The following is a 25,037-nucleotide window of genomic DNA, read 5'->3' as shown; positions in this document are numbered from 1 at the left end:
AAAAGAATTTACAATTCCTATTACAATAAATGAAACATAAAAATATAAAGTTGCATCTATTAAATATTCAAGATAACAGGTAGCCACTAAATCAAACTTCAGTGTTAGAGTATTATCTATAGTCTTGGTGTGTTAGTGTTGCAACTACAATCATACCAATTTTCTGGTAATCAATGAAATTTAAAACCAAATTATGAAATATGAACCTCTGCAGAACCAACTCCATGCCAACATTTTCAGAATAAACAATTTCAAAACCAAACCAAGTATCAGCCTGTCCACTGAAAAACATTTATTCTACTGTGAACAGCAGTTTCAATTCTTTTTTGAACTTACTTATAAAGTTTCTTCATGTATACACAATTGAAGAGAAATTTAAGGCTCAAAAATCCTAATCCATAACAGGAAAGTGACTATAAAACTAGTTTACCTTCTAAATTGATTACAAATTTTCCTTCAATAAAATTTGTATCTATAGGCAGATCACGAGGAACACTAGTAAGTAATGTCGTATGTGATGCCATCATTAACTCGTTCAATTGTGAAGAACTGGATATTTGCTCCCCCTGCAGTTGCTTGAGACAAAAGAGGTAAACTTAGAATATAGAGTGCCATATTTTTAAACAGGAGAACAAGTCTTCCTACGTTAAATTTGATTCAAAACCTTGGCCTTTGTGTACAGCAAACAGCCATGTGGCTCACTTAAAACATTCTACCAAAAACTGTGCATGCTAGTTGATGAAATGTACAGAAATCACACCTGCCACAATTTGGTCTTACTATGCCTGTGTGCATTTATAACAGGATTAAAATGGATATTGTTCTGGGCTTCTAAACTGCAGGATGGTGGCTATTGTTGCATTGTCTGAGATAGTTAGCTTCATGTTCTTAAATGTGGAGACAAAATTGTACAGTATTCCAGGTGTGATCTTGTCAAAACCCAGTATAATTGTAGGAAGACTTGCCTTTGTATTCCAATCTCTCTGCAATAAAGGTCAACACGTTCTTTACTTTTCTAATTACTTGCTATGTGTTAATTTTGTGTTCCTTGTACAAGTACACACAAGTTTCTTTAAACACCAACAATTACAATTATGTTTTTAAAAACATTGTTCAGACTTCTTTAATAATAGATTCTAGCACTATTATGATGCTGACATCAGGTTAAGTGGTGCGTAATTTTCTGTTTTCTCTCCAACATCTTTCTTGAATAGTGGTGTTATATTTGTTGACGACTAATCTGCTGGGACTGTGACAGAATAGCCTGTGCATTCACCATCTCTGCAGCTACATCTTTTAGAACCATAAAATGTAGGCCATAGGTCCTGGGTATTTGTTGGAATTTAGTCTCTTGAGTTTGAAAAGTACTAGTTCTCTGGTGATATTAATTACCTCACTCTTCTATGTAACTTGTCCTCTTGTGAGGAGGAATGCAATATTTGTTCAATGTCTCTGCTTCTAAAGGCCTAACATTTACTTTTGCTACTCTTCCTTTTTATACACATGCAGAAGCACTTACAATCTGTTTTTTCTATTACTGGTTAGTTTACTCTCATGTTCTATTTTTCCTCTTTTTAATTAACCTTTTGTTGGTCCTTTGTTGATTTCTAAAACACTCCAACTCCTTAGACTTACTACAGTTATCTGAAGAATTTTAAGCCTTTTACAATTCTCAACTTCTTTAGTCAACTATAGATCATTTTTATTAAAATTTTTCAATGGAAAATTTAATTTTGTTGAACATTTTAAGTTGTTCCTTTACATGTTTTCCACTTATTTACTGACATACCCTTTAGTCAATTTATCTAATAAACCTTAGGCAGTTCTCCCCTCACACCTGCCTTTGTTTAATTTTAATATTCTTCCTTGTGATTGGAATAAGGAATTTTCAAGTTTAAATGTGGACTTCAGTTGCATTCCGATCACTATTTGGTAGTAGATCTTTTACAATGACATTACTAATTAACCCTGCTTCAGTACATAATATTTAGATATAGTTTTATCCCTAGTTGCTTTCACAACATATTGCTTCAGGAAACTGTCACAGATACATTCTACAAACTCAAACTTTTGACAATTTGAATGATCCAGTCAACGTGAAGATTAATGTGATTGATATGAAGGGTTATCCCCCACAACTATTATACAGTGCCTTTATTACAAGCTCCAATAATTTCTTATTTAATGCTCTGCTCAATGGTATAACTACTGTTAGAGTGCCTATTAACACCACCTACTAGCATTCTCTGAACCTCCACCCATACTGGTTCTATTTCCTAATTTTCTGAGCCAAGATTATTTTTCACTGATGCCATCATGTCATCCTTTATGATCAGTGCTACTTCTCCTTTTCTATTCTGCCTGTCTTTTAGAAATGTTGTGTATCCTGGAATTCTTATTTACCAAACCTGATCACCTTGTAACCATGTTTTGTAAAGATGACTACATCTCAGCTATTTATCCTATTAACAAAAATGCATGGTCTTCATGCATTGTTTTCACAGAATCTTAGAATAATGTGTTCACAATTAATAATTCCCCGGGCCTGTGGGAAACCAGCAATACTGACCACATAGCCAGAAAATAAAGCACTATCTTCATAGGAGGGATGATAAAATGGTTTAATTTGTTGATGCGGGCAGCAAATTGACATATGCTGCCTATGGGGTTTTTAGTTAAGTCAGGCAACATGGTCAATGCAGGATGAGGGCCGAAAGGCCTGTTCCCATGCTGTAATTCTCTTTGTTCAATGACACCTGTAGAAGGCTAGAAGAACCCGGAGATGTAGAAATTTCAGGCCACAGTGATCTTTACAGCCAGTAATTAAAACAAGCATGCCCTGACATTGGCCTGCAGCCACCAATTAAACTCCTCTTCACTGTTCATTCTGAAGTAAAAGACCTTTGTAATTCAAGGGCTTCTGACCCACCTCGTCATTTGCACACATTCCAGTGGTTACAGGTCTCTATTGCTTTCCTTTGCTATTTTCCTTGCTCTACTTCTGACAACCCTACTATTCAAGGGCAGCACACCAATTTGAACATTTGATAAAATTAGCATTTCTTTGCATGGTTTCAGATTAGGTCCATCACCATACCTGTATTCATGTGTGCTGTGCCAGGTGGGCTAAAGGTCAGCCATGCCAAATGTTTGCAAGTAATCAGGCATGGTAAATCCTGACCTGAAGTTTGACCTGCGAACATTTATTTTTTCACCCAAATCCTGGATCCAATAATGTCCAATTTTTCTTATAATAAGTTAATTTAAGTAAATGTAGTTTTCTTTATGTCAAGATTTCTGCCAAAGTTGGCTAGAATTACCTCCATCAACTCGAGCAACAAGCTAGGCTCAATGATAATGGTTACATCATACTCAGTTGAGTTTTTTCCAGGTATGGAGCTCAAGAAACTGTCTCTTATTGCAGAAGCACCCTCAATAGCCTCCACAATGCCAGGCTTCTTCCAAACAGAACTGGCTTTTATCCAGCCTGTACGAAACACACTCATAGGCTCTGAAAGATAACCAAGAAACATAAGAGGTTTATTCTTGATTTAAATATGCATTCAATGTATTTTGAGTTATAACTTTTATATTACTAAAAGCAAATAATAGCATTGAAGAAATGCTACCTTTAATGTTTGGTAGGTGCTGGAATACTTCCTCTGCAAGGTGAGGCAGAATTGGGGCCATAGAACGAGAGATTACATCTAATGCTTCATCTAAAACTGTCTGACATGATCGACGCTTGGGGTTTTTCTCATCTTCACAATATAATCTGTAATTTTAATACAACACTGTTTAGACAGGCAATCTCTAATATCTCCAGCAGACAATAACAAACCCACATCAGTTCCATTGCTAGCTCTTATTAACAAAGCAGTTCATGCTAACCAACAAGACTTAGATACCAGACGAGCTTGGCCTGAAAAATGATAGGTAACAATTGTGCCACTTAAATACCAAGTAATGAACAAGGGAAAGGCCAATTATTTTCTCTGTCCTTTAGCTGGACCGCTATTATAGAGTTGCCCTATTATCTTGGAGGTCAGTGCTGACTAGAAACTAAACAGACCAGTCAGATTATTACCGTAGCTACAAGAACAGGATAGAGGTTCATATTCTGCAACGAGGGGCTCATTTCCTGTTCTCTTAAAGGCTCACCACCATTTACAAGGTTCAAGTCAGGAGTAATGAAATATTCAGCATTAAGAAACTCAACATCATCCAGGAGAGAGTAGGTTTCTTGATTGGTGCCTGTGACATTGGACTGAATATGCACTGGCTCCACCACTGGTGCACTGTGGTTGCAGTATGTCTGATCTATAAGTTGTACTGCAGCAATTTAACAGCACAGCTCTCACCTATAACTGATATCACCAAAAAGCACGAGAGAAAATATTGTGGGAATACTGTCACCTTGGAGTAACATAGTCTGAACATGGAATGCATCACCTCTCACTTGTATATTTATTTATATCGTAGAATTCCATAGTTAATATCAATGTGGGAGCACCATCGTACAAGGACTGCAGCAGTTCATGAAGGCAGCCTTTCACTGCCTTCTTAGAGCAACTGATTGTGGTATTCAGTAAATATGGATTGTGTAGCTTTGCCCACTATTTATTTTTAAATGTAAACTATTCATTACAGTTCTGGTTGTAAAATAATACCATTAAGCCATTTGTTTTAATTGTTTGGTCTGGTTTGGCAGTCCATTTAAAGTACTTACTAAGCAAAAGCTTTTTTGTTTGCAAATCAAGCCTAAACATAGTAGTTTTAAATATTATACTAACCGATCTTTGATGATGCTGAAGTAAAAGTTAGAGAGTTCTCTGTTAATAAATGCCATCAAGAGGCGAATAACTTTTCCAAAATCATACTCTTTATAAGCCTCTGTAACCTGAACAAAATTAAAAACAGATCCTCTGGTGAATGATTATGGCAAAATGCATATATTTCAGCAGCTTAAAAATATTAAAAACACAAAGCTGAGTATAACTGAAATTAAATTCTGCCACTGATGGACATTCTTGACCTGTGAGTTCTTTTTTGTTCAGGCCATTTGTTAAATTAATACTGCTGATTATAGCATAGTGTTCAGTACCATTTGCTATTCCTCAGATTCTGGAGTAGCCCATGTGCATATATAGCAAGACCTAGACAACATTCAGACTTGGGCTGATCAGCGGAAAGTTATATTCATGCCACACAAGTGCCAGACAATGACTATCTCCAAGGGGTGAATCTAATCAGCTCCCCATGATATTCAACAGCATTTGGTTGTTGATTTTCCTCACCATCAACTTCCAAAAGGTTACCGCCAACCAGAAATTTAAATGGAACCAGCCATACAAGTACTGTGGTTCCAGGAGCAGGTCAGAGGATGGATATTTTGCAATGGCTAATTCATCACCTGACACCCCAAAATCTTTTACACCTTTAGCATGGCACGAGTCAATTGTGATGGAATATTCTACCTTTGCCTGGTGGAGTGCAGCTCCAACAACACTTCAAGAAGTTTATCATCATCCATGGACAAAGCAGCCTGCTTAATTGGCACCCCATTCACCGCCACCTTAGATATTAATTCCTTCCACCATACACTGTGACTGCAGAGTGTATTACATACAAAACGCAGTGCAACTTCATCATGGCTTCTTCAACAACACCTACCAAATGTGCAATCTCAACAACCTTGAAGGGTAAAGGCAGCAGACATTTGGGAACATCACTCCCTTCACACTGTGACTTGGAAATATAATGCAGTTTCTTCTTCATTGTTGGGTCAAAATCCTGGAATTTCCTCCTTAATAGCACTGCAGGACTTCTTCACCACCTACACTGCAGCAGTCCACTACCAACTTCTCAATTAAGATTGCGCAATAAATGTGGGTTTTGCCAGAGATTCCCACACCACACAAATTAATAAAAAGCACAGTCAGCAATAGCTTAAACCCCTTCACACATGCATATGATGTTCCACTAGCCTGGATTCATTCAGGTGATAATACCAGGAAATTACAATTCAGTATGATAACTGTTTGATTAATAAATTCACTTATTAGTCTCAATCGTTCAATGCATTTTTTTCTAACATCAGTGGAGAAGTTAATTATTCCAAACATTCTACAATAGGTATTGTTGTGCCTTGGGAATTTATAACTTTTGTGCCCAGTGATTTAAAGAATGATGATGGATATTTTGGTGACATTACCTTGGTACTGTAATCTTGAAGGAGGTGAAGCATATACTGATCCACTATTAGCATTTGTTCACTTGGAATTGCATCAGTTTCAGGGTCAAAATCATAAAGGTTCCCCAACATAAAGCGTAACGTATTCCGTAACTGAAAAAAACAGAAGATAAAGCAATTATCAAAATCTGCAAGCCTTCAAGTTTTTCTACATCAGGCAACATGGTAGATTGTCTTTACCATAAATCTAAGGAGCATCTGGCAGCACGGTGGCACAGTAGTTAGTACTGCTGTCTCACAGTGCCAAGAATCTGGGTTCAATTCCAGCCTCAGGTGACTGTGTAGAGTTTGCATGTTCTCTTGCATCTGCGTGGGTTTCCCCCAGGTGCTCTGGTTTCCTCCCACACTCCAAAGATTTGCAGGTTAGGTTGATTGGCCATGCTAAATTACCCCTTAGTATCAGGTGGACTAGCAGAGTAAATACGTGCAGTTATGGAGATAGGATCTGAATGGGATTGTTGTTGTTGCAGGCTTGATGTGCTGAATGGCCTCCTTTTGCACTGTAGGTATGATATGATGATAATGACTTGTCAGTGTAATTCAAGAATCACAGGTTAGTGGCAATTTTTAATGAAAATGTGTTAGGCATTTCTGAAAAAGTCACCGCAAACTTTGATATAATGATTAGTAATAACATTTTCCTGGTTCATGTTATAAACGAAACACTTTACTGGTGCAATGTTCAAACAATTTCTGCATAATGTACTATGTTATAAAGTCAAATAGTTCATCTCAGATTTGATTTATCTAATTCTCAGATACTTTCCTTTTCAAATGTTTAAAATCAAGCCAATTTTGTGCTCCTTTACTAACAAAACATTTGCATTCAGACTAAAACAATATTTTCAAAATCAGTGTGTAACATAACAGTAAGTACACCCTGTCATTGGCAATGAAATACTTTGAGATGTCCTAAAGATGGGATATATAAATGTAGGAACCAGTTGACACAGTGAGTTAGAATAGTGTACTTTTACAACATCTTTTCCTAATAGGTGAACAGTTGCACTGTTCAAAAACTTCTTTAATGAGCAAGTTCAATAATCTCACTGGGTTACACTGGAAGAGCAAAAAAGTGCCTCTCTTTGGCACTACAACAGAACCCATGCAGCGTATGGTTTACATATGTTTAAGTAACAGACAAGTCAATGTTTCGATTCCTGATCATTCTTCAAATCTTGCATTGCGCCTAGGCATCTCCCAAAATGTTGTTTTATTTCAGATTCAATACCTGACATTTAAAAAAAAAATTAAATTCTGAACCAATACTTTTAATCTCAATCACAAACCAAAATTTAGAAATAATCTGTTTGAATTTAACAGAAACATGTGAATTTGATCCTTCTTTGGAATAAAGCTCAACTTGAAAAAGGTGGATTTTTTTAAATTCATTAAAAAACTCTCTCTTCTCTTGCCATTTAAATGTCAGGTAGGTTTAAGGATTCATAATAAATTATATAATCGCTGTCATTCGAGTCACCGTGTGTGCCAACTGACAGCTCCCCAGAGGTATCTAATCCCTATTCTTTCGCTTGTCTGTACCCTTTTAAATTTTCCATTAATTGTTGCCGTGATTGGCACAGTTTTATTGGACATTTGTGTGAAGCATTCCGTATTTGAATAATCCTATGTGATTTTTCTTTTATTTCACACTCTTGCTGATGGCTTTTCATCCAAATCCTGCACTTATTCCCTTTTGCTTCTAATTCATTTAGTAATGGAAATGAAAATTTACTTCTAAATCTAAATTAGCTTATTTTTACTAGTCCTTTGAAAATGTCCTCCCCCAGGGAGGACCATCTCGAGGGCAACATGACAGCTCAGAGACTATCTCTGTTGCTGTGCGGACACATGGATTTGGGCCTGTGTCTGTGGGAGTTTGCACGTTCTCCCCGTGGTTGCGTGGGTTTCCTCCGGGTGCTCCGGTTTCCTCCCACATCCCCCAAAGATGTGCTTTTAGGCTGATTGATTGGGTACTAAAATTGTCCCTAAATTGGACCTCCCTGATCCTCGCACGTTAGGCGTAGACTAAAATCATGAATAGGTCACTGAGATAGTAGGACGGCGGCGCGGGCTCGTTGGGCCAAAGGGCCTGTTTCCCGTGCTGTGTTGTTCTTTGTTTTGTTGTTCTTTGTAACAAATGCCATTTTCTTGTTAGTTTAACAAATCAGCTTTTCCTTGGTGTACAAAGGCTGGCTAAGTATTATCTTGTTTACAAACTGTTTTGATTTTTTTTTGAGTATTTCTCCTCCGCGGAAAGGTATGGCATTCTCAAATTTCTCTCTGGTGTTTTCAGTTCCTCTGCTGCCAATTATATAGACTTCTAAAGTTCATATGGCTGGGGAAGCAGTTGTAGTTTGATGTTGAGGTTCACAATCCATTCAGCAGCTTCAGCTAACACAGTGTGTTGGTTGTGCTGTCAACAGGAATGGATCTCTCAGGGCAGGAGTGCAGCATGTGGACAATGGCCCAAGTCAAATGGCCAGTCACAATTTCAGCTATTCTTCATGTTCCACCAGTGCAGCAAGTGGCCACATCTTCCCTGGCCAGCCGTCAAGCAGTTGAAGATTGTCCAGGTTTTCAGTGGAAAGTTGAAACCTGGGACTTGATCACTCAGCTCAGTTGCCGGTTTATGGTTGGTGATGTTTGCAGTCAACCAGGTCTGCCGTCAAGAGGTGGCGCTGTTGACAGTTTGGAGGGGGCGGAGGGTGCTTCAGCAGGGATCACAGTATTTCAGATGAGAGCCTCCACTGTTTTTGAGGCCTTGTGTCAATAGGAATGCTTTGCAGAATGTCAGCTAGTGGTGTTCTTCGAGGAGGATGTTTTCCCTGCAGGCAGCTTTCAGACATTGGTTAATCTTCAAATTAACTGGCTGCCAAGCCAGGAAATGCACAATAGTAACTTGGTGACAGTGGATCAATCCAATTTTTGTTGCCAGCGGCAGGTTGTATAGTGGATGTCTGTCTATGATCGACCCACACAATGCAACCCAGATTGATTACCAAGCCCAATAAACAAAACTTCATCTAATGTTCCATGGCATTGCCAAAAGTGCTCAAATGTGCAATACCAATATGCAGTGCATTGCTTTGGTCAATATGCTCCATCACTCAGTCCAAGTTCAGACTGTCATAATTGAACTGAATAAAAAGTGTTCTTTATAAATTCAAGTAATAAAATTAATAATGAAACACGTTGTGGTCAAAACATATTATGTACTTCTTAGTGAGCAAGCTTCAGAATTAATTTTACTGCATCTCTCACCTTAAAAACATCATCTCTGGCTGCATGCAGTACATTTTGTCCAATCAAAACTTCTGTGAAAACATTGGACTCTGCTGCCCACCAGCGAAGAACATCTGCTCCATAGGCTGGATTTTGGTTTGGATCCTATATAACAAATGCAATTCTGCTAAATACAGTTGATATTATGTAAATAAAGGACCTACGTAATTTATAAATTATGTGATTATCTTTATATATATTCAATACACAATTTGCATGAATTATTGCTGGATGCAAAGAAATTTCTTGACCACGCAAATAACAACATAACTTTCTTCAGAACAAACAAATCCTTACAAATCTGATTGAATTTTTTAAAGAACTGATTATAGTATTGCACCGAGGAATGTCTACAGATATTATTTATATGGACTTCCAGGGGCATTTGATAAAGTCCCTCATAGAGACTTATAGAAGACAAATAATTGGCCTGGTTAGGAAATTCATTGAGTGGCAGGGGATAACCTCTAGGGATAATGGGTAAGTGCTCTAATTGGTAGGACGTGATTGCGATGCCCTGCAACGATGTGTGTCGGGGTCTAAACTATTCACCTAGCTGATTAACAATTCAGATAACGTGGCAGAAAGTTGCATCCCCAAGTTTGCCAGTGACAAAGGATAGGTGGTACATCATGCAGTGTAGAATTACAAAGGGATATTAAATTATCAGAATGAACAAAATAGTGGTAAATGGATTTCAATGTAGACAAATGTAAGGCCATTCCCTTAGGTCTAAAAAGGTTAGAACAGCATAATGTAGAGACGGTTAAAAGCTAGAAATAGTGAAGGTCCAAGGAGATTTGGGGGCCCTTGTACATTAATCACGAGGCAATACAGAAAATAAAAGGGTAAATCGAATTGGTTTTTACATTTAGAGGATTTCAAATACGGGGAAGCAGAAATTGTGCTACAGCTACTCAAATACCTGGTTGGATCATACCTGGAATTCTATGAGCAGTCTTTCGCACCTCATGTCAGAGTAACGACATAGTAGGTTTTGGAGGCAGTAGATTTACGAGATTGATAACTAGACTTCAAATTTAATTTGTTAAATTACAAAACAACATTACAAAAACAAGGGTTGCTTGCCTAAAGTTTAAAAGGTTAATGGATGATGTGATCAATTTTTCAAGATATTAAAGAATTCATATAGGGTAGATAGAGAGTAACTTTTTTTTTAAACCGGTTAGGGAGTCCAGGAGCAGGGAGCAATGTCTAAAAATTAGAGGCAGACCTTCCAGGAGTGAAATTCGAAAATAAATCTACAGGCAAAAGATGGTAGATGCCTGCAACTCTTTTCCACAAACAACAATTGATGCTAGGTTAATTGTTAGTTTTGAGATTAACAGGTTTTGTTAACCAAAGATATTAGAGATTAAAGGGGAACATATGTGGGGTATATTTGGAGTTAGGTCTCAGTTCAATAATGACTTAATTGAAAGGCAGAGCAGGCTTAAGGGGCTAAATGACCCATTTCTGTTTCTATGATGCATATTATAATGGGCTATTTTTATACATTTAGACGCTGTCATTATTTCCACCTTTAAGGTATGAAAGCAACCATAAAAGGAGTTCTCTTTAGGGGAGGGAGAGGAGAAGCTCAATAATGACTTACCTGCCCTCCATTAATAATAACGTCTGGATCCACCACATTTCCCACAGATTTGGACATTTTCTCACCAGCTTCATTGAGAGTAAACCCATGAACTACTAATTTTCTGGCAATAAAATATTCAAAGGTTACTAAAGCAAATTATGTCCTCCACCAATAGAAGTGTTTTAGTAATATACAGTTTTATAAACTGTGAAGGCAGGCTTTTCCATGCGCATGTTCCAAAACCAGAAACTTACAGTACATTGTTTTTCAGGTAGCAAATTTATAAACATGGACATTTAAACTCTCAGAGATACACTTAAAACAAATAATGACTTTCATTTCACTTCTCAAAGATTTGCTAGTGCTGTTGGGAAGGGTTCAAACTAACTTGGCAGGGGGAGGGGAACCAGAAGGTAATATTAGAGAGGGAAAATAAGGCGCATAATGATTTGGGAAGGGTCAGATAGCACAGGTAGCACCAGAGTAAAATATTAAAGTGGCGAGAGTAAGAGTAAAAGGAAATGCAATATAATCTAATTTAAATTTGTGTATGGAAATTAATGTACATGGTGTGGTAAATAAGGCTAGTGAGCATCAGGCACAGATAGCCAAGTGAGAATATGATGTCAGAGACCTGGCTTAAAAAAAGGGCAGGACTGGTTAGCAAATACACTGGTGTTCAGGGAAGAAAGGGGCAGAAATAAAAAATAGGTGGCAGCTTTGATCAAGGAGAATATTAGTACCGGAGAGAGAGGATGTCCTAGCGAGGTCAAGAACAGAAACTATTTGAGCTAAGGAACAATAGAAGGACTCTCACATTCACGACAGGGTGTATGCTAAAGATCACCAATTAGTGGGAAGGATGTGGAGGAACAAATCTGCAAGGAAATTACAGAGGATGCAAAATATAGAGAAGATACATTGTGGACTTTATCCTAATACAGATTGGAATAGTAATAGTGTAAGTGGCAGAGAAGGGGAAAGGTTTCTGAAGTGCATTCAGGGGAATTTGAGATCAATATGTTTTCAGTCCATGCAGAAGGGGGCACTGCTGGATCTGGTTCTGGGGAACAAAGGAGATCAAGTGTCAGTAGGGGAACAGTATTTAATGGACAGTGATCATTGTACTATAAAATTTAGGTTCGGATAAGAAAAAACAAACATAAGAACATAAGAAATAGCAGGAGTAGGCCATCTAGCCCTTTGAGCCTGCCCCGCCATTCAATAAGATCATGGCTGATCTGAAGTGGATCAGTTCCACTTTCCCGCTTTCTCTCCATAACCCTTGTCTATCAAAAACCTATCTATCCGTGACTTAAATATATTTAGCGAGGTAGCCTCCACCACTTCAACGGGCAAAGAATTCCAGAGATTCACCACCCTTTGAGTGAAGAAGTTCCTCCTCAACTCCGATCTAAACTGCCCCCCCCCCCCCCCCCCCCATCTTGAGGCTGTGCCCTCTTGTCCTGCTATCCTTTCTAAGCGGGAAGAATCTCTCTACCTCTACCCTATCCATCCCCTTCATTATCTTATACGTCTCTATAAGATCCCTCCTCATCCTTCTAAACTCCAATGAGTACAGACCCAGTCTATTCAGTCTCTCTTCATAGTTCAACCCCCTCGTCTCCGGTATCAGCCTAGTGAACCTCCTCTGCACTCCCTCCAAGGCCAATATATCCTTGCGCAAGTACTGCACACAGTACTCCAGCTGCAGTCTCACCAGTACCCTGTACAGTTGCAGCAAGACCTCCCTACTGTTATATTCTATCCCCCTCGCTATAAAGGCCAGCATTCCATTCGCCTTCTTGATCACCTGTTGCACCTGCAGACTGGGTTTTTGCGACTCATGCACGAGGACCCCCAGGTCCCTCTGCACTGTAGCATGCTGCAGCTTTTCGCCCTTTAAATAGTAATCCCTCCTATTATTTCTGCCAAAGTGGATAACCTCACACTTGTAACACTGTACTCCATCTGCCAGGTCCTCGCCCACTCGCTCAGCCTATCCAGATCCCTCTGCAGACTTTCCACACCCTCCACGCAATTTGCTTTTCCACTCATCTTCATGTCATCAGCAAATTTCGTCACCCTACACTCAGCCCCCTCCTCCAGATCATCTATATAAATGGTAAATAGCTGAGGCCTCAGCACCGATCCCTGTGGCACTCCACTAGTCACCAACCACCAATCAGAATAGCACCCATTGATACCAAATCTCTGCTTCCTATTAGACAACCAATCCTCTATCCAAGCTAACACCTTACCCCCAACTCCGTGCACTCTAACCATCTGCCGCAACCTTTTATGAGGCACCTTATCAAACACCTTTTGAAAATCTAAAAACACCACATCCACCGGTTCCCCTCTGTCTACCGCACTAGTCACATCCTCATAGATATCCAATAAATTCATCAAACATGACTTCCCCTTAATGAATCCGTGCTGCGTCTGCGCGATCAAACCATTCTTTTCTAGGTGCCTCGCTATTTCTTCTTTGATGATGGATTCAAGCATAACACATAAAAATTAAGACAGGATAATAGGAAGATAGGAGTTGAGATAGGTCAATCAGCTCATTAAACCTGCTCCACCATTCATAGAGTTATACAGGTTTATAGATTGGAAACAGGTCCTTTGGGCCCAACTTGTCCATGCCACTCTTTTTTTTTTAAAACCCTAAACTAATCCCAATTGCCCGCATTTAGTCCATATCCCTCCATACCCATTGTACCCATGTAACTATCTAAATGCTTTTTAAAAGAAAAAATTGTATCTGCCTCTTCTACTATCCATGGCAGCTTGTTCCGGACACTCATCACCCTCTGTGTGAAAAAATTGCCCCTCTGGATACTTTTGTATCTCTCCCCTCTCACCTTAAACCTATGCCCCCTAGTTTTAGATTCCCCTACCTTTGGGAAAAGATACTGACTATCTTGTCTATGCCCCTCATTATTTTATAGACCTCTATAAGGTCATCCCTCAGCCTCCTACACTCCAGAGAAACAAGTGCCAGTCTATTCAGCCTCTCCTTATAACTCAAACCATCAAGTCCTGATAGCATTCTAGTAAATATTTTCTGAACTATTTCTAGTTTAATAATATCCTTTTTATAATAGAGTGACCAGAATTGCACACTGTATTCCAAGTGTGGCCTTACCAATGTCTTGTATATCTTTAACAAGCTGTCCCAACTCCTGTATTCAATGTTCTGACTGATGAAACCACGCATGCTGAATGCCTTCTTCACCACTCCGTTCACTTGTGACTCCACTTTCAAGGAGCTATGAACACGTACCCCTAGATCTCTTTTTTCTGTAACTCTCCCCAACACCCTACCATTGACTGAGTAAGTCCAGCTCTGGTTCAATCTACCAAGATGCATTACCTCACATTTGTCTAAACTCCATCTGCCATTCGGCAGCCTACTGGCCCAATTATCAAGACCCTGTTGCAATTGGAGATAACCTTCCCCACTGTCCACCATGCCACTAATCTTGGTGTCATCTGCAAACTTACTAACCATGGCCCCTATATTCTCATCTAAATGATTAATGTAAATGACAAATAACAGTGGGCCCAGCACTGATTCCTGAGGCACACTGTTGGTCACAGGCCTCCAGTTTGAAAAACAACCTCTACAACCACCCTCTAGCCAATTTTGTATCCATTTAGATACCTCACCCTGGATCCCATGAGATTTAACTTTATGCAACAACCTACTATGCAGTACCTTGTCAAAAACCTTGCTAAAGTTCATTTGACAACATCAATTGCACTGCCCTCATCTACCTTCTTGGTTACCCCTTCAAAAAACTCAATTAAATTTGTGAAACATGATTTTCCACTCAAAGCCATGCTGAGCATCTCTAGTCAGTCCTTGCATCTCTAAATGCCTGTCGATCCTGTCTCTCAAAAATACCTTCCAACAATCTACCCACCACAGATGTGAGGCTCACTGGCCTGTGGTTTCTAAGCTTTTCCTTGCAGCCATTTTTAAACAAAGGCACATTTGCCACTCTCCAATCTTCAGGCACCTCACCCGTGACTATCAATGATTCAAATATCTCAATTAGGGGACCTGCAATTTCCCCCCTAGCCTCCCACAACATCCTGGGATATACCTCAATAGGTCCCACAGATTTATCTACCTTGATGCGCTTTAAGACTTCCAACACCACCTTCTCCGTAATATGTACACTCCTCAAGACATCAATATTTATTTCCTGAAGTTCCCTAACATCCATGGTTTTCCCAACAGTAAATACTAATGAGAAATATTCATTTAGGATCTCACCCATCTCTTGTGGATCGCACACAGATTACCTTGTTGATCCTTAAGAGGCCCTACTCTCTCCCCTGCTACTCTTTTGCGCTTTATGTATTTGTACAAGCTCTTTGGATTTTCCTTTGCCTTATCTGTCAAAACAATTTTGTGTCCCCTTTTTGCTCTCCTGATTTCTCTCTTAACTCTACTCCTACAACCCCTATACTCTTCAAGAGATTCACTTGATCCCAGCTGCCTATGCTTTCTTCTTGACCAGGGCCTCAAAATCCCGAGTCATCCAGGGTTCCTGACTTCTGCCAGCCTTATCCTTCATTCTAAGAGGAACGTGTTTACCCTGAACCCTGGCTAACACACTTTTGAAAGCATGCCACTTACCAGACATCCCTTTTTCTTTCCCACAGACTCGCCCAGTTAACTTTTGAAAGTTCCTGCCTGATACCATCAAAATTGGCCTTGCCCCAATTTAGAATATTAACTTTAGGGTCAGACCTATCATTCTCCATAGCTATCTTAAAACTAATAAAGTTATAGTCACTGGTCCCAGAGTGATCCCTCACTAACACTTCTGTCACCTGCCCTTCCTTATTTCCCAAGAGGAGGTCAAGTTTTTCCCCCTCTCTAGTCGGGCCACCACATGTTGAATGAGAAATTCCTCCTAAATACACTCAACAAATTTCTCTCCATCTAACCCTCTAATACTATGGCTGTCCCCTTGAAGCTGTCTGTAATCTCTTTACATATTTGCTCCTCAATTTCCTGCTCACTATTTGGGGGCCTATAGTACAACCCTATTTAAGTGATTTCCCCCTTATTTCTCAGTTCTACCCATATAGACTCGGTGGCCAAACCCTGGGATATATCCCATCTCAGTACAGCCGTGATGCTTTCCCTAATCAAAAGTGCAACTCCCCCTTGTCTCTTGCCTTCTAATAAACAACGGCTAACGTTGCGCCGTTGTTTAAGAAGGGTGGCAGGCAAAAGGCGGAGAATTATAGGCCGGTTAGTTTAACGTCTGTTGTAGGAAAAACGTTAGAATCCGTGATCAAGGAGAAAATAGCGAGGCATCTTGAGGAGAATTGCTTGGTAGAGCAGATGCAGCACGGTTTCGTTAAGGGGAAGTCATGTCTGACGAATTTATTGGAGATCTATGAGGATGTGTCTAGGGCGGTGGATAGAGGACAGCCAGTGGATGTGGTGTTTCTTGATTTTCAGAAGGCGTTTGACAAGGTGCCTCACAGGAGGTTATTGCAGAAGGGGGCATGGAGTTGGGGGTAGGGTGTTAGCGTGGATAGAGGATTGGCTGTCAAATGGGAGGCAGAGAGTGGGGGTCAATGGGTGCTATTCGGATTGGCGGTTGGTGACTAGTGGAGTGCCCCAGGGGTCGGTGCTGGGGCCTCAGCTATTTACCATTTATATAGATGATCTGGAGCAGGGAACTGAGTGTATGGTGTCGAAATTTGCTGATGACAAGATTGGTGGAACGGCAAATTGCGCGGAGGGTGTGGAGAGTCTGCAGAAGGATCTAGATAGGCTGGGCGAATGGGCCAGGAAATGGCAAATGGAATTTAATGTTGGCAAATGTGAGGTTGTCCACTTTGGTAGGAATAATGGTAGGAAAGACTATTACTTACATGGCGAAAAACTGCAGCATGCGACGGTGCAGAGGGACCTCGGGGCCCTTGTGCATGAGTCGCAAAAACCCAGCCTGCAGGTGCAGCAGGTGGTCAGGAAGGCGAATGGGATGCTGGCCTTCATAGCGAGGGGGATTGAATATAAAAGTAGGGAGGTCTTGCTGCAGCTGTATAGGGCACTGGTGAGGCCGCAGCTGGAGTACTGTGTGCAGTTTCGGTCGCCGCACTTAAGCAAGGATATTTTGGCCTTGGAGGGAGTGCAGAGGAGGTTTACTCGGCTGATTCTGGAGTTGAGGGGGTTGAACTATGAGGAGAGGCTGAATAAACTAGGCTTGTACTCGTTAGAGTTTAGAAGAATGAGGGGAGATCTCATTGAGACATTTAAGATGAAGAATGGGATGGATAGGATAGAGGTGGAGAGGCTCTTCCCGCTCAGAAAGGACAGTAGGACTAGAGGGCACAGCCTCAAGATAAAGGGGGGGGGGGGGGGGGGGGGGGTTTAGAACAGAGTTGAGGAGGAACTTCTTCACTCAAAGGGTGGTGACTCTCTGGAATTCTTGCCCGTTGAAGTGGTGGAGGCTGCCTCGCTAAATATTTTTAAGACGCGGGTTGATAGGTATTTGATAGGCAAGGGGATTAAGGGTTATGGGGAGAGGGCGGGAATGTGGAACTGAGCCACGACAGATCAGCCGTGATCTTACTGAATGGTGGGGCAGGCTCAAGGGGCTAGATGGCCTACTCCTGCTCCTATTTCTTATGTTCTTATTATGTTCTTATCCAGGGTTCGTGGGGTCCTTAATTATGCTGGCTGCCAAGGCAGCGGGAAGTGTAGACACTTGAGTTGCCAATTAAATACCAGGCTAAACTCTGGGTACTTTTGTAAAGGGAATATGTTTGAGATTGAAAGCATCCTAATTTGTCATGCATGGAACGTTTATAGCTTAGTTGAGTTCACATGCAAGTTGAAGAGGTGAGGTTCACTGTGAAACCCATTACCCACAGCTTGATTAAACTTTGTTCAATTTTATAAATACCAAGTGAACTGCAATGATATTTTCAAACTGTACATTAAATGTATAAAGGAATAGTTATAATCTTCAGCATAAAAGGAAGCCATCCAGCCTGCCATGTCCCTGGTGGCTCTGCAAGAGTAATTCATCCTGTCCCTCTCGCTGACTTTTCCCCATTACTAGTCAATCCTTTCTCTTCCGATAATTATCCAGCATCTTTTTGAAAACTACAGTTGAATCCACCACAATCTCAGGCAGTTTATTCCAGATCCTAACCATTTGCTTCATAATAAAGTTTTTCCTCATATTGCCCTTGATTCTTGTGCCTTTTGTTTTACATCTGTGCCTTCTGGTTCTCAACGCTTCCACTAATGAGAAGTTTTCCCCTATCAACTCTATCTAGACCCCTCATGACTTTGAATACCTCTACAAACTTCATTTCAGCCTTCTCCAAGGAGAACAGCTCCAGCTTCTCCAATTATCCTTGAAGTTTTTCAACCCTGGCACCATTCCTGTAAATCTTTTCTGCACTCTCTATGACCCTCACATCCTTCCTGAATTGCTGTGCCCAGAATGCATCCTTTCTGGATATATCACAGCTTGGTATGGCTCCTACTCTGTCCAAAACCACAAGAAACTGCAACAGGTGGTGAACGAAGCCCAGCCCATAACTCAAACCAGCCTCCCATCTATTGACTTCCCATTGCTTCGGAAAAGAAGCCAGTATAATCAAGGACACCATGCACCCCGGACATACTCTCTTCAATCTTCTTCTGTCAGGATAAAGATAGAAAAGTCTGAGGTCACGTGCCAACCGATTCAAGAACAGCTTCTTCCCTGCTGCCTTCAGACTTCTGAATGGACCTACCTTACATTAAGTTGATCTTTCTCTACACCCTAGCCATGACTGTAACATTACATTCTGCACCCTTTCCTTCCCTTCTCTATGAATGGTATGCTTTGTTTGTATAGTGCACAAGAAACAATATTTTTCACTGTATACCATTACATGTGACAATAATAACTCAAATCAAAGAAGAGTTGGACCCAGTAATGCAGTTGAAACCAAACCAGTGTTGTATTAAAAAATAGTCACCATAACTTCCTTGCTTTTGCATTCTGTGCCTCCGTTTAAAGCCCAGGATCCCATATGTATTATTAATTGCTTTGCCAATCTGCTGTGACCCCCTCAGTAATTTATGGACATATATCCCCAGGTTGCTGCATCACCTTAGGACTGTACCCTTTATTTTGAATTGTCTTTCCTCATTCTTCATCCAAAAGTATATCACTTAAATTGAACCTGCTATGTTGCCACTCCTTCCAGCCATCACTTTATGTCCATTTGAGAGGCTATCTCTGGCTTTCCCACAATTCACAACACTTCCAAGTTTTGGTTCATCTGTACGTTCTGAAGTTGTGCTCTGCACACTCAAGTCTAGATCATGAATATATTTCAAGAAAAGCAGGGTCCAAATATCAATCGTTGCTGTACCTCAATATAAACCTTCCTCTCCAAAAAACAACTATTCATTACTCTGTTTTCCTATCAGTCAGTCAACTTTGTACCCCTGCTATCACTTTTATACTTTTATTCCACTGACCTAAATGCTGACAATCCTATCATGGCACTTCATCAAATGCCTCTTGAAAGTCCCTATACACCACATCAACTGCATTACCCTCACTGGAAAACACAATCAAGTTTATTGAATGCAGTTTGCTTTTACCAAATTCATACTGGTTTTTCTCTATTAATTTACATTTGCCCAGTGACTGTTAATTTTGTTCCGGATTATTATTTTTAAAAGCTTTCCCATCACTGAGGTAAAGCTGACTAGCGTGTGTACTTACTGGGTTTATCCTTATACCCTGTTTTGACCAATGTATATGAAGATATGTGGGGAATGTATGGTGGATGATCAGCCATGATCTTATTGAGATGCAGGATCTCAAAGGTAGTAATTTCAGGACTACTACCGGTACCACGTGCTAGGAATAGGAGGATTAGGCAGATGACTGCCTGGCTTGAGAGCTGGGGCAGGGATTTAGATTTTTGGATCATTGGGATCTTTTCTGGGGAAGGGCTGATCTGTTCAAGAGGGATGGGTCACATTTGAACTGGAGGAAGACTAACGTCCTGGCAGGGAAATTTGCTAGAGCAACTCGTGAGGGTTTAAACTAGTTTGGCAGGGAGGTGGGATCCAAAGCAGTAGGGAGACAGAAGAGAAGTTTGAGGTCAGCATGGAAGTTAAAGAGAGCACATTAATTAGTAAAGGCAGTGTCAGTAATCCTAGTATCAGACAGATCAGCAAGACAGAGAGCAAGCGAAGTCCGGATTAAACTGCATTTATTTCAATGCAAGAGGCCTGATGGGCAAGGCAGATGAACTCAGGGTATTGATGGGTACATGGGACTGGGATATCATAGCAATTACTGAAACATGGCTAAGGGAGGGACAGGACTGGCAGCTTAATGTTCCAGGATACAGATGCTATTGGGAAGATAGAACAGAACATAAGAACATAAGAAATAGGAGCAGGAGTAGGCCATCTAGCCCCTCGAGCCTGCCCCACCATTCAATAAGATCATGGCTGATCTGTCGTGGCTCAGTTCCACATTCCCGCCCTCTCCCCATAGCCCTTAATCCCCTTGCCTATCAAAAACCTATCAACCCGCGTCTTAAAAATATTTAGCGAGGCAGCCTCCACCACTTCAACGGGCAGAGAATTCCAGAGATTCACCACCCTTTGAGTGAAGAAGTTTCTCCTCAACTCCGTTCTAAACCGCCCCCCCCCTTTATCTTGAGGCTGTGCCCTCTAGTCCTACTGTCCTTTCTGAGCAGGAAGAGCCTCTCCGCCTCTATCCTATCTCAATGAGATCTCCCCTCATTCTTCTAAACTCTAATGAGTACAAGCCTAGTTTATTCAGTCTCTCCTCATAGTTCAACCCCCTCAACTCCAGAATCAGCCTAGTAAACCTCCTCTGCACTCCCTCCAAGGCCAAAATATCCTTGCGTAAGTGCGGCGACCAAAACTGCACACACTACTCCAGCTGCGGCCTCACCAGTGCCCTATACAGCTGCAGCAAGACCTCCCTACTTTTATATTCAATCCCCCTCGTTATGAAGGCCAGCATCCCATTCGCCTTCCTGACCACCTGCTGCACCTGCAGGCTGGGTTTTTGCGACTCATGCACAAGGACCCCGAGGTCCCTCTGCACTGTCACATGCTGCAGTTTTTCGCCACGTAAGTAATAGTCCTTCCTACCATTATTCCTACCAAAGTGGACAACCTCACATTTGCCAACATTAAATTCCATTTGCCAGTTCCTGGCCCATTCGCCCAGCCTATCTAGATCCTTCTGCAGACTCTCCACACCCTCCGCACAATTTGCCGTTCCACCAATCTTGGTGTCATCAGCAAATTTCGACACCATACACTCGGTTCCCTCCTCCAGATCATCTATATATATGGTAAATAGCTGAGGCCCCAGCACCGACCCCTGGGGCACTCCACTAGTCACCAACCGCCAATCCGAATAGCACCCATTGACCCCCACTCTCTGCCCATTTGACAGCCAATCCTCTATCCACGCTAACACCCTACCCCGAACTCCATGCCCCCTGACCTTCTGTAATAACCTCTTGTGAGGCACCTTGTCAAACGCCTTCTGAAAATCAAGAAACACCACATCCACCGGCTGTCCTTTATCCACCGCCCTAGACACATCCTCATAGAACTCCAATAAATTTGTCAGACATATTCTCTTCCAACTTCTTCCATCGGGAAAAAAGTCTGCGGTCACGTACCAACTCAAGAACAGCTTTTTCCCTACTGCCATCAGACTTCTGAATGGACTTACCTTGCATTAAGTTGATCTTTCTTTACACCCTAGCTATGACTGTAACATTACATTCTGCACCCTCTTGTTTCCTTCTCTATGAACAGTCTGCTTTGTCTGTATAGCACGCAAGAAACAATACTTTTCACTGCATACTAATATATATGATAATAATAAATCAAATCAAATCAAATCAAGTAGATGGAGGAAGACAGAAAACAAAAAAAAAGGGCAGGCTGGTAGACAGCCTCCCCCAAGCCAATTACAAATCTCCTGGGAGCCAGCTAGGAATATGAAGGGTGGCCAGGAGCAGGCTGCCCACCTTGATTTTGCATGCGCAGGAGATAAATAATCCTGAAAACAGAGAAGGCGACAACTTGCAAATTGAAAAACAAAACTGGAAAGGGAGGGTGTACAATATGCAAAGCAAAACAGGAGAGAGTGCAGTTTGTTAGCTCTGGAATAATGCTTGTGCGTTCATTCTAGCTTCAACTTACCAAATTCAACAAACCACTTTGGGACAATTCACTGCATGAAAAGCAGCACAGAGACAAGCATGAAGCAGTGATAAGCACCACCAGTTAGGTTAGGGAAAATTAAACAATTTTCAGAACAAGCACACATACCAAATCCATTAAAACATCCCCAGTTGACTAAAAGACAGCAGCTTGTGCAGAAGTGATTATATCCCAAGCCGCACGTATTGGATTATATGGATGAGCGCAAAGGGGAAGCAGAATTTCTTATTCCTACATCTCAACATGAGCCCTTAGGTTTAGCACGGCAAACATTAAGTTTACCAAAATGATCTAAAAAATTCAACATGCTCTTTGTCAACCATGCAGTGATCAGAGGAGGAAAGGAAATTATCTTAAATGTACAAGCTAATCTGTTTTAATGTGTAAATTATTAACGTCATTAAAAATTAATTACACTAAAAGAATTTACGAGGATGTTGCCAAAACTGGAAAGTTACTGCTACAAGGAAAGATTGGATGGACTGGGATTGTTCTCCTAGGAACAGAGGAGGCTGAGGGAGATTTGATTTGAGATGTACAAGGTTGTGAGTGGATGGAGAGGACCTATGTAGATTAGCAGAGAGGTCCATGGATACAAGGGCACATATTTAAAGGGATTGGTATAAGGATTAGAGGAAGGGGATGAGGAAAATCTTTTCATCCAAAGTGTTCTGGAAGTCTGGAATTCACTGTCTGAAAGGGTAGTGGAGGCAAAAATCTCAACTTATCTAAAAGCTGCCTGCATACGCATCTCAAAAAAAAGATGCCATAACCTGCGAGGCTACAGATCAAAGGTGGGAAAGTGGGATTAGGCTGGATAGCTGGTTTTCCAACCTGCATGGTAGGTCGAGTGGCCAATATGCACCACAAGCATTATTTGATTCTATGAATCTAGCTAATTAGGTTAATAAAGTACTAACCTATATGGAAGCTGTTTCTGAGCTGCTATGCTGGTGAGCAGAGAGGATTGAAACCAACCACCCAGCTGATCCTTCCCTTCCATGTACACATCTGCAATGTTATTTGTATCTGGAAAGAGAACAGAATTTGTTCAATAAGAGATTCAGATAAATCTTCTTATTCACATTTATGAAAAATTCATCTTGCAATTTAGAAATTTTATTGTGCGATTATACAAACTGAAAATGGATTTTTTTCCCTCACAGATAATCACACTATTACTTTTTAAGTTTAAGTTCTCTGTTCTTTTGCCCACCTCTTCTAATGAGAACAGCTTGCATTGATGCAGAGAGACACGCTAAGGCATCACAGAAGTGTAGTGAGACAAAAATGGACAGGAAGCTAAAAGTACACACGTTAGAAGTGACTATAGCTTGGTAAACAGGGGTGCTCTATGTAAGAGGAGATGAAGAGGCAGAAGAAATTTTAGAATAAGGACTTTGATGGCTGAAGGCTCAGCAGCCAATGGTGGGGCAAAGAGAGTGGGAGATGCACAAAAGACTATATCTGGAAGATTGGCAGCCCTTTAAGAAGTCTGCAAACTGAAGAAGGTTGTAAAGAAATTAAGAGTCAAAGTGATTTAAACACAAGAAAAAGAATTTTATATTTGAAGCTTTGGGAGATTGGATGCAGTGTGGGATAGGATACAGGCATCAATTTTTCGGTGAGTTGAAATTTATTGAGGGTGGAGTAAGGAGGCCAGCCGAGAAAGTATTGGAATTATCACATCTCCCAGCAACAAAGGCATAAATAAGAACTTCGGCACTAAGGGATGGAGGTCGATAATATCACTGGGGATGAAAATGGTCAGTCTTAGTGATGGGCTCTGAAGCTCAGTGTTAAATAAAGCACTAGGTTATTAACAGTCTATTAAAGAAAGCACTACACCAAACAGCACCTAAGTGGGGGAAAAGACTTTCTGAAAACTTCTTCATGCAGATACCTCCTGCTGAGTTATTTTTAATATATAAGTTATATCCCTGCCACTGAGTGCTCTACCTCTGCCTTATGATAATGTTGACCATGACAAATGCCCCCAAACCTCAATCCTACAGGCTGCCAGGCGGCTGCAAGAGTTGCCTGGGATTGACTCTCACTCCAATTATTCATCCCACCCCAATAAGGAAGTGCCTGGCAACTTCCAATTTCCAATGTTGTGAATTGTCATTTAAAGTATATACCACAGTTTAACAAATACAATATAATAATGACATTATCCTATATTGGATGATCAGTGTTACTAAAGGACTTGACTTTTGATAAGATGTTTTATATCAGATAATCTACATACATGGATAGTTATTACTGCAATTCACAAGAGGATGTTTAATGTATTTCTAAGCATACATCAAGACAGAAGTTAGTCAAATAACTGTCTATCTTAACACAATGAGGGGATGGGGAGAGAGAAACCAGGAAAAATACCGTGATCAAAAATAGTCTTGAGATTCAATAACAATTTTTATTTATATATCTTTAATGTCTAAAAAACAGCAAGAAACATTACAAATACTTGGACAACTGGTGGGCTTTCACAGATTTTAGGAAGCAAAGATAAAGATGTGGAGAGAAATTGAGGCTATTTAAGTCTCCACCACCAATGGTTGGACAAAAAGGTTGAAAATGCACAGAAAATCAGGAGGAAAGAAGTGGTGCTT

The 25,037-nt window shown here is 40.7% G+C and overlaps 1 protein-coding gene across 1 annotated transcript in view; it reads right to left on the bottom strand.

Moving 5' to 3' along the window:
- iars2 (isoleucyl-tRNA synthetase 2, mitochondrial) overlaps positions 1-25,037 on the bottom strand; it is a 75,183-nt gene that overhangs the window by 2,340 nt on the left and 47,806 nt on the right. The window contains exons 15-22 of the mRNA XM_080200553.1: positions 23,340-23,448; positions 11,154-11,256; positions 9,518-9,643; positions 6,215-6,346; positions 4,794-4,900; positions 3,630-3,775; positions 3,321-3,511; positions 431-575 (exon numbers count right to left, since the gene is read on the bottom strand). Coding sequence (XP_080056679.1) covers positions 431-575; positions 3,321-3,511; positions 3,630-3,775; positions 4,794-4,900; positions 6,215-6,346; positions 9,518-9,643; positions 11,154-11,256; positions 23,340-23,448 — 1,059 coding nt within the window. The remainder of the gene's footprint in view (positions 1-430; positions 576-3,320; positions 3,512-3,629; positions 3,776-4,793; positions 4,901-6,214; positions 6,347-9,517; positions 9,644-11,153; positions 11,257-23,339; positions 23,449-25,037) is intronic.

Source organism: Carcharhinus amblyrhynchos, chromosome 12 (assembly GCF_965287045.1).
Source record: "Carcharhinus amblyrhynchos chromosome 12, sCarAmb.v2.hapA, whole genome shotgun sequence".
NCBI lineage: Eukaryota > Metazoa > Chordata > Chondrichthyes > Carcharhiniformes > Carcharhinidae > Carcharhinus > Carcharhinus amblyrhynchos.
The sequence above is the reverse complement of the archived record's forward strand: the minus strand, read 5'-3'. Positions and strand labels throughout refer to the sequence as shown.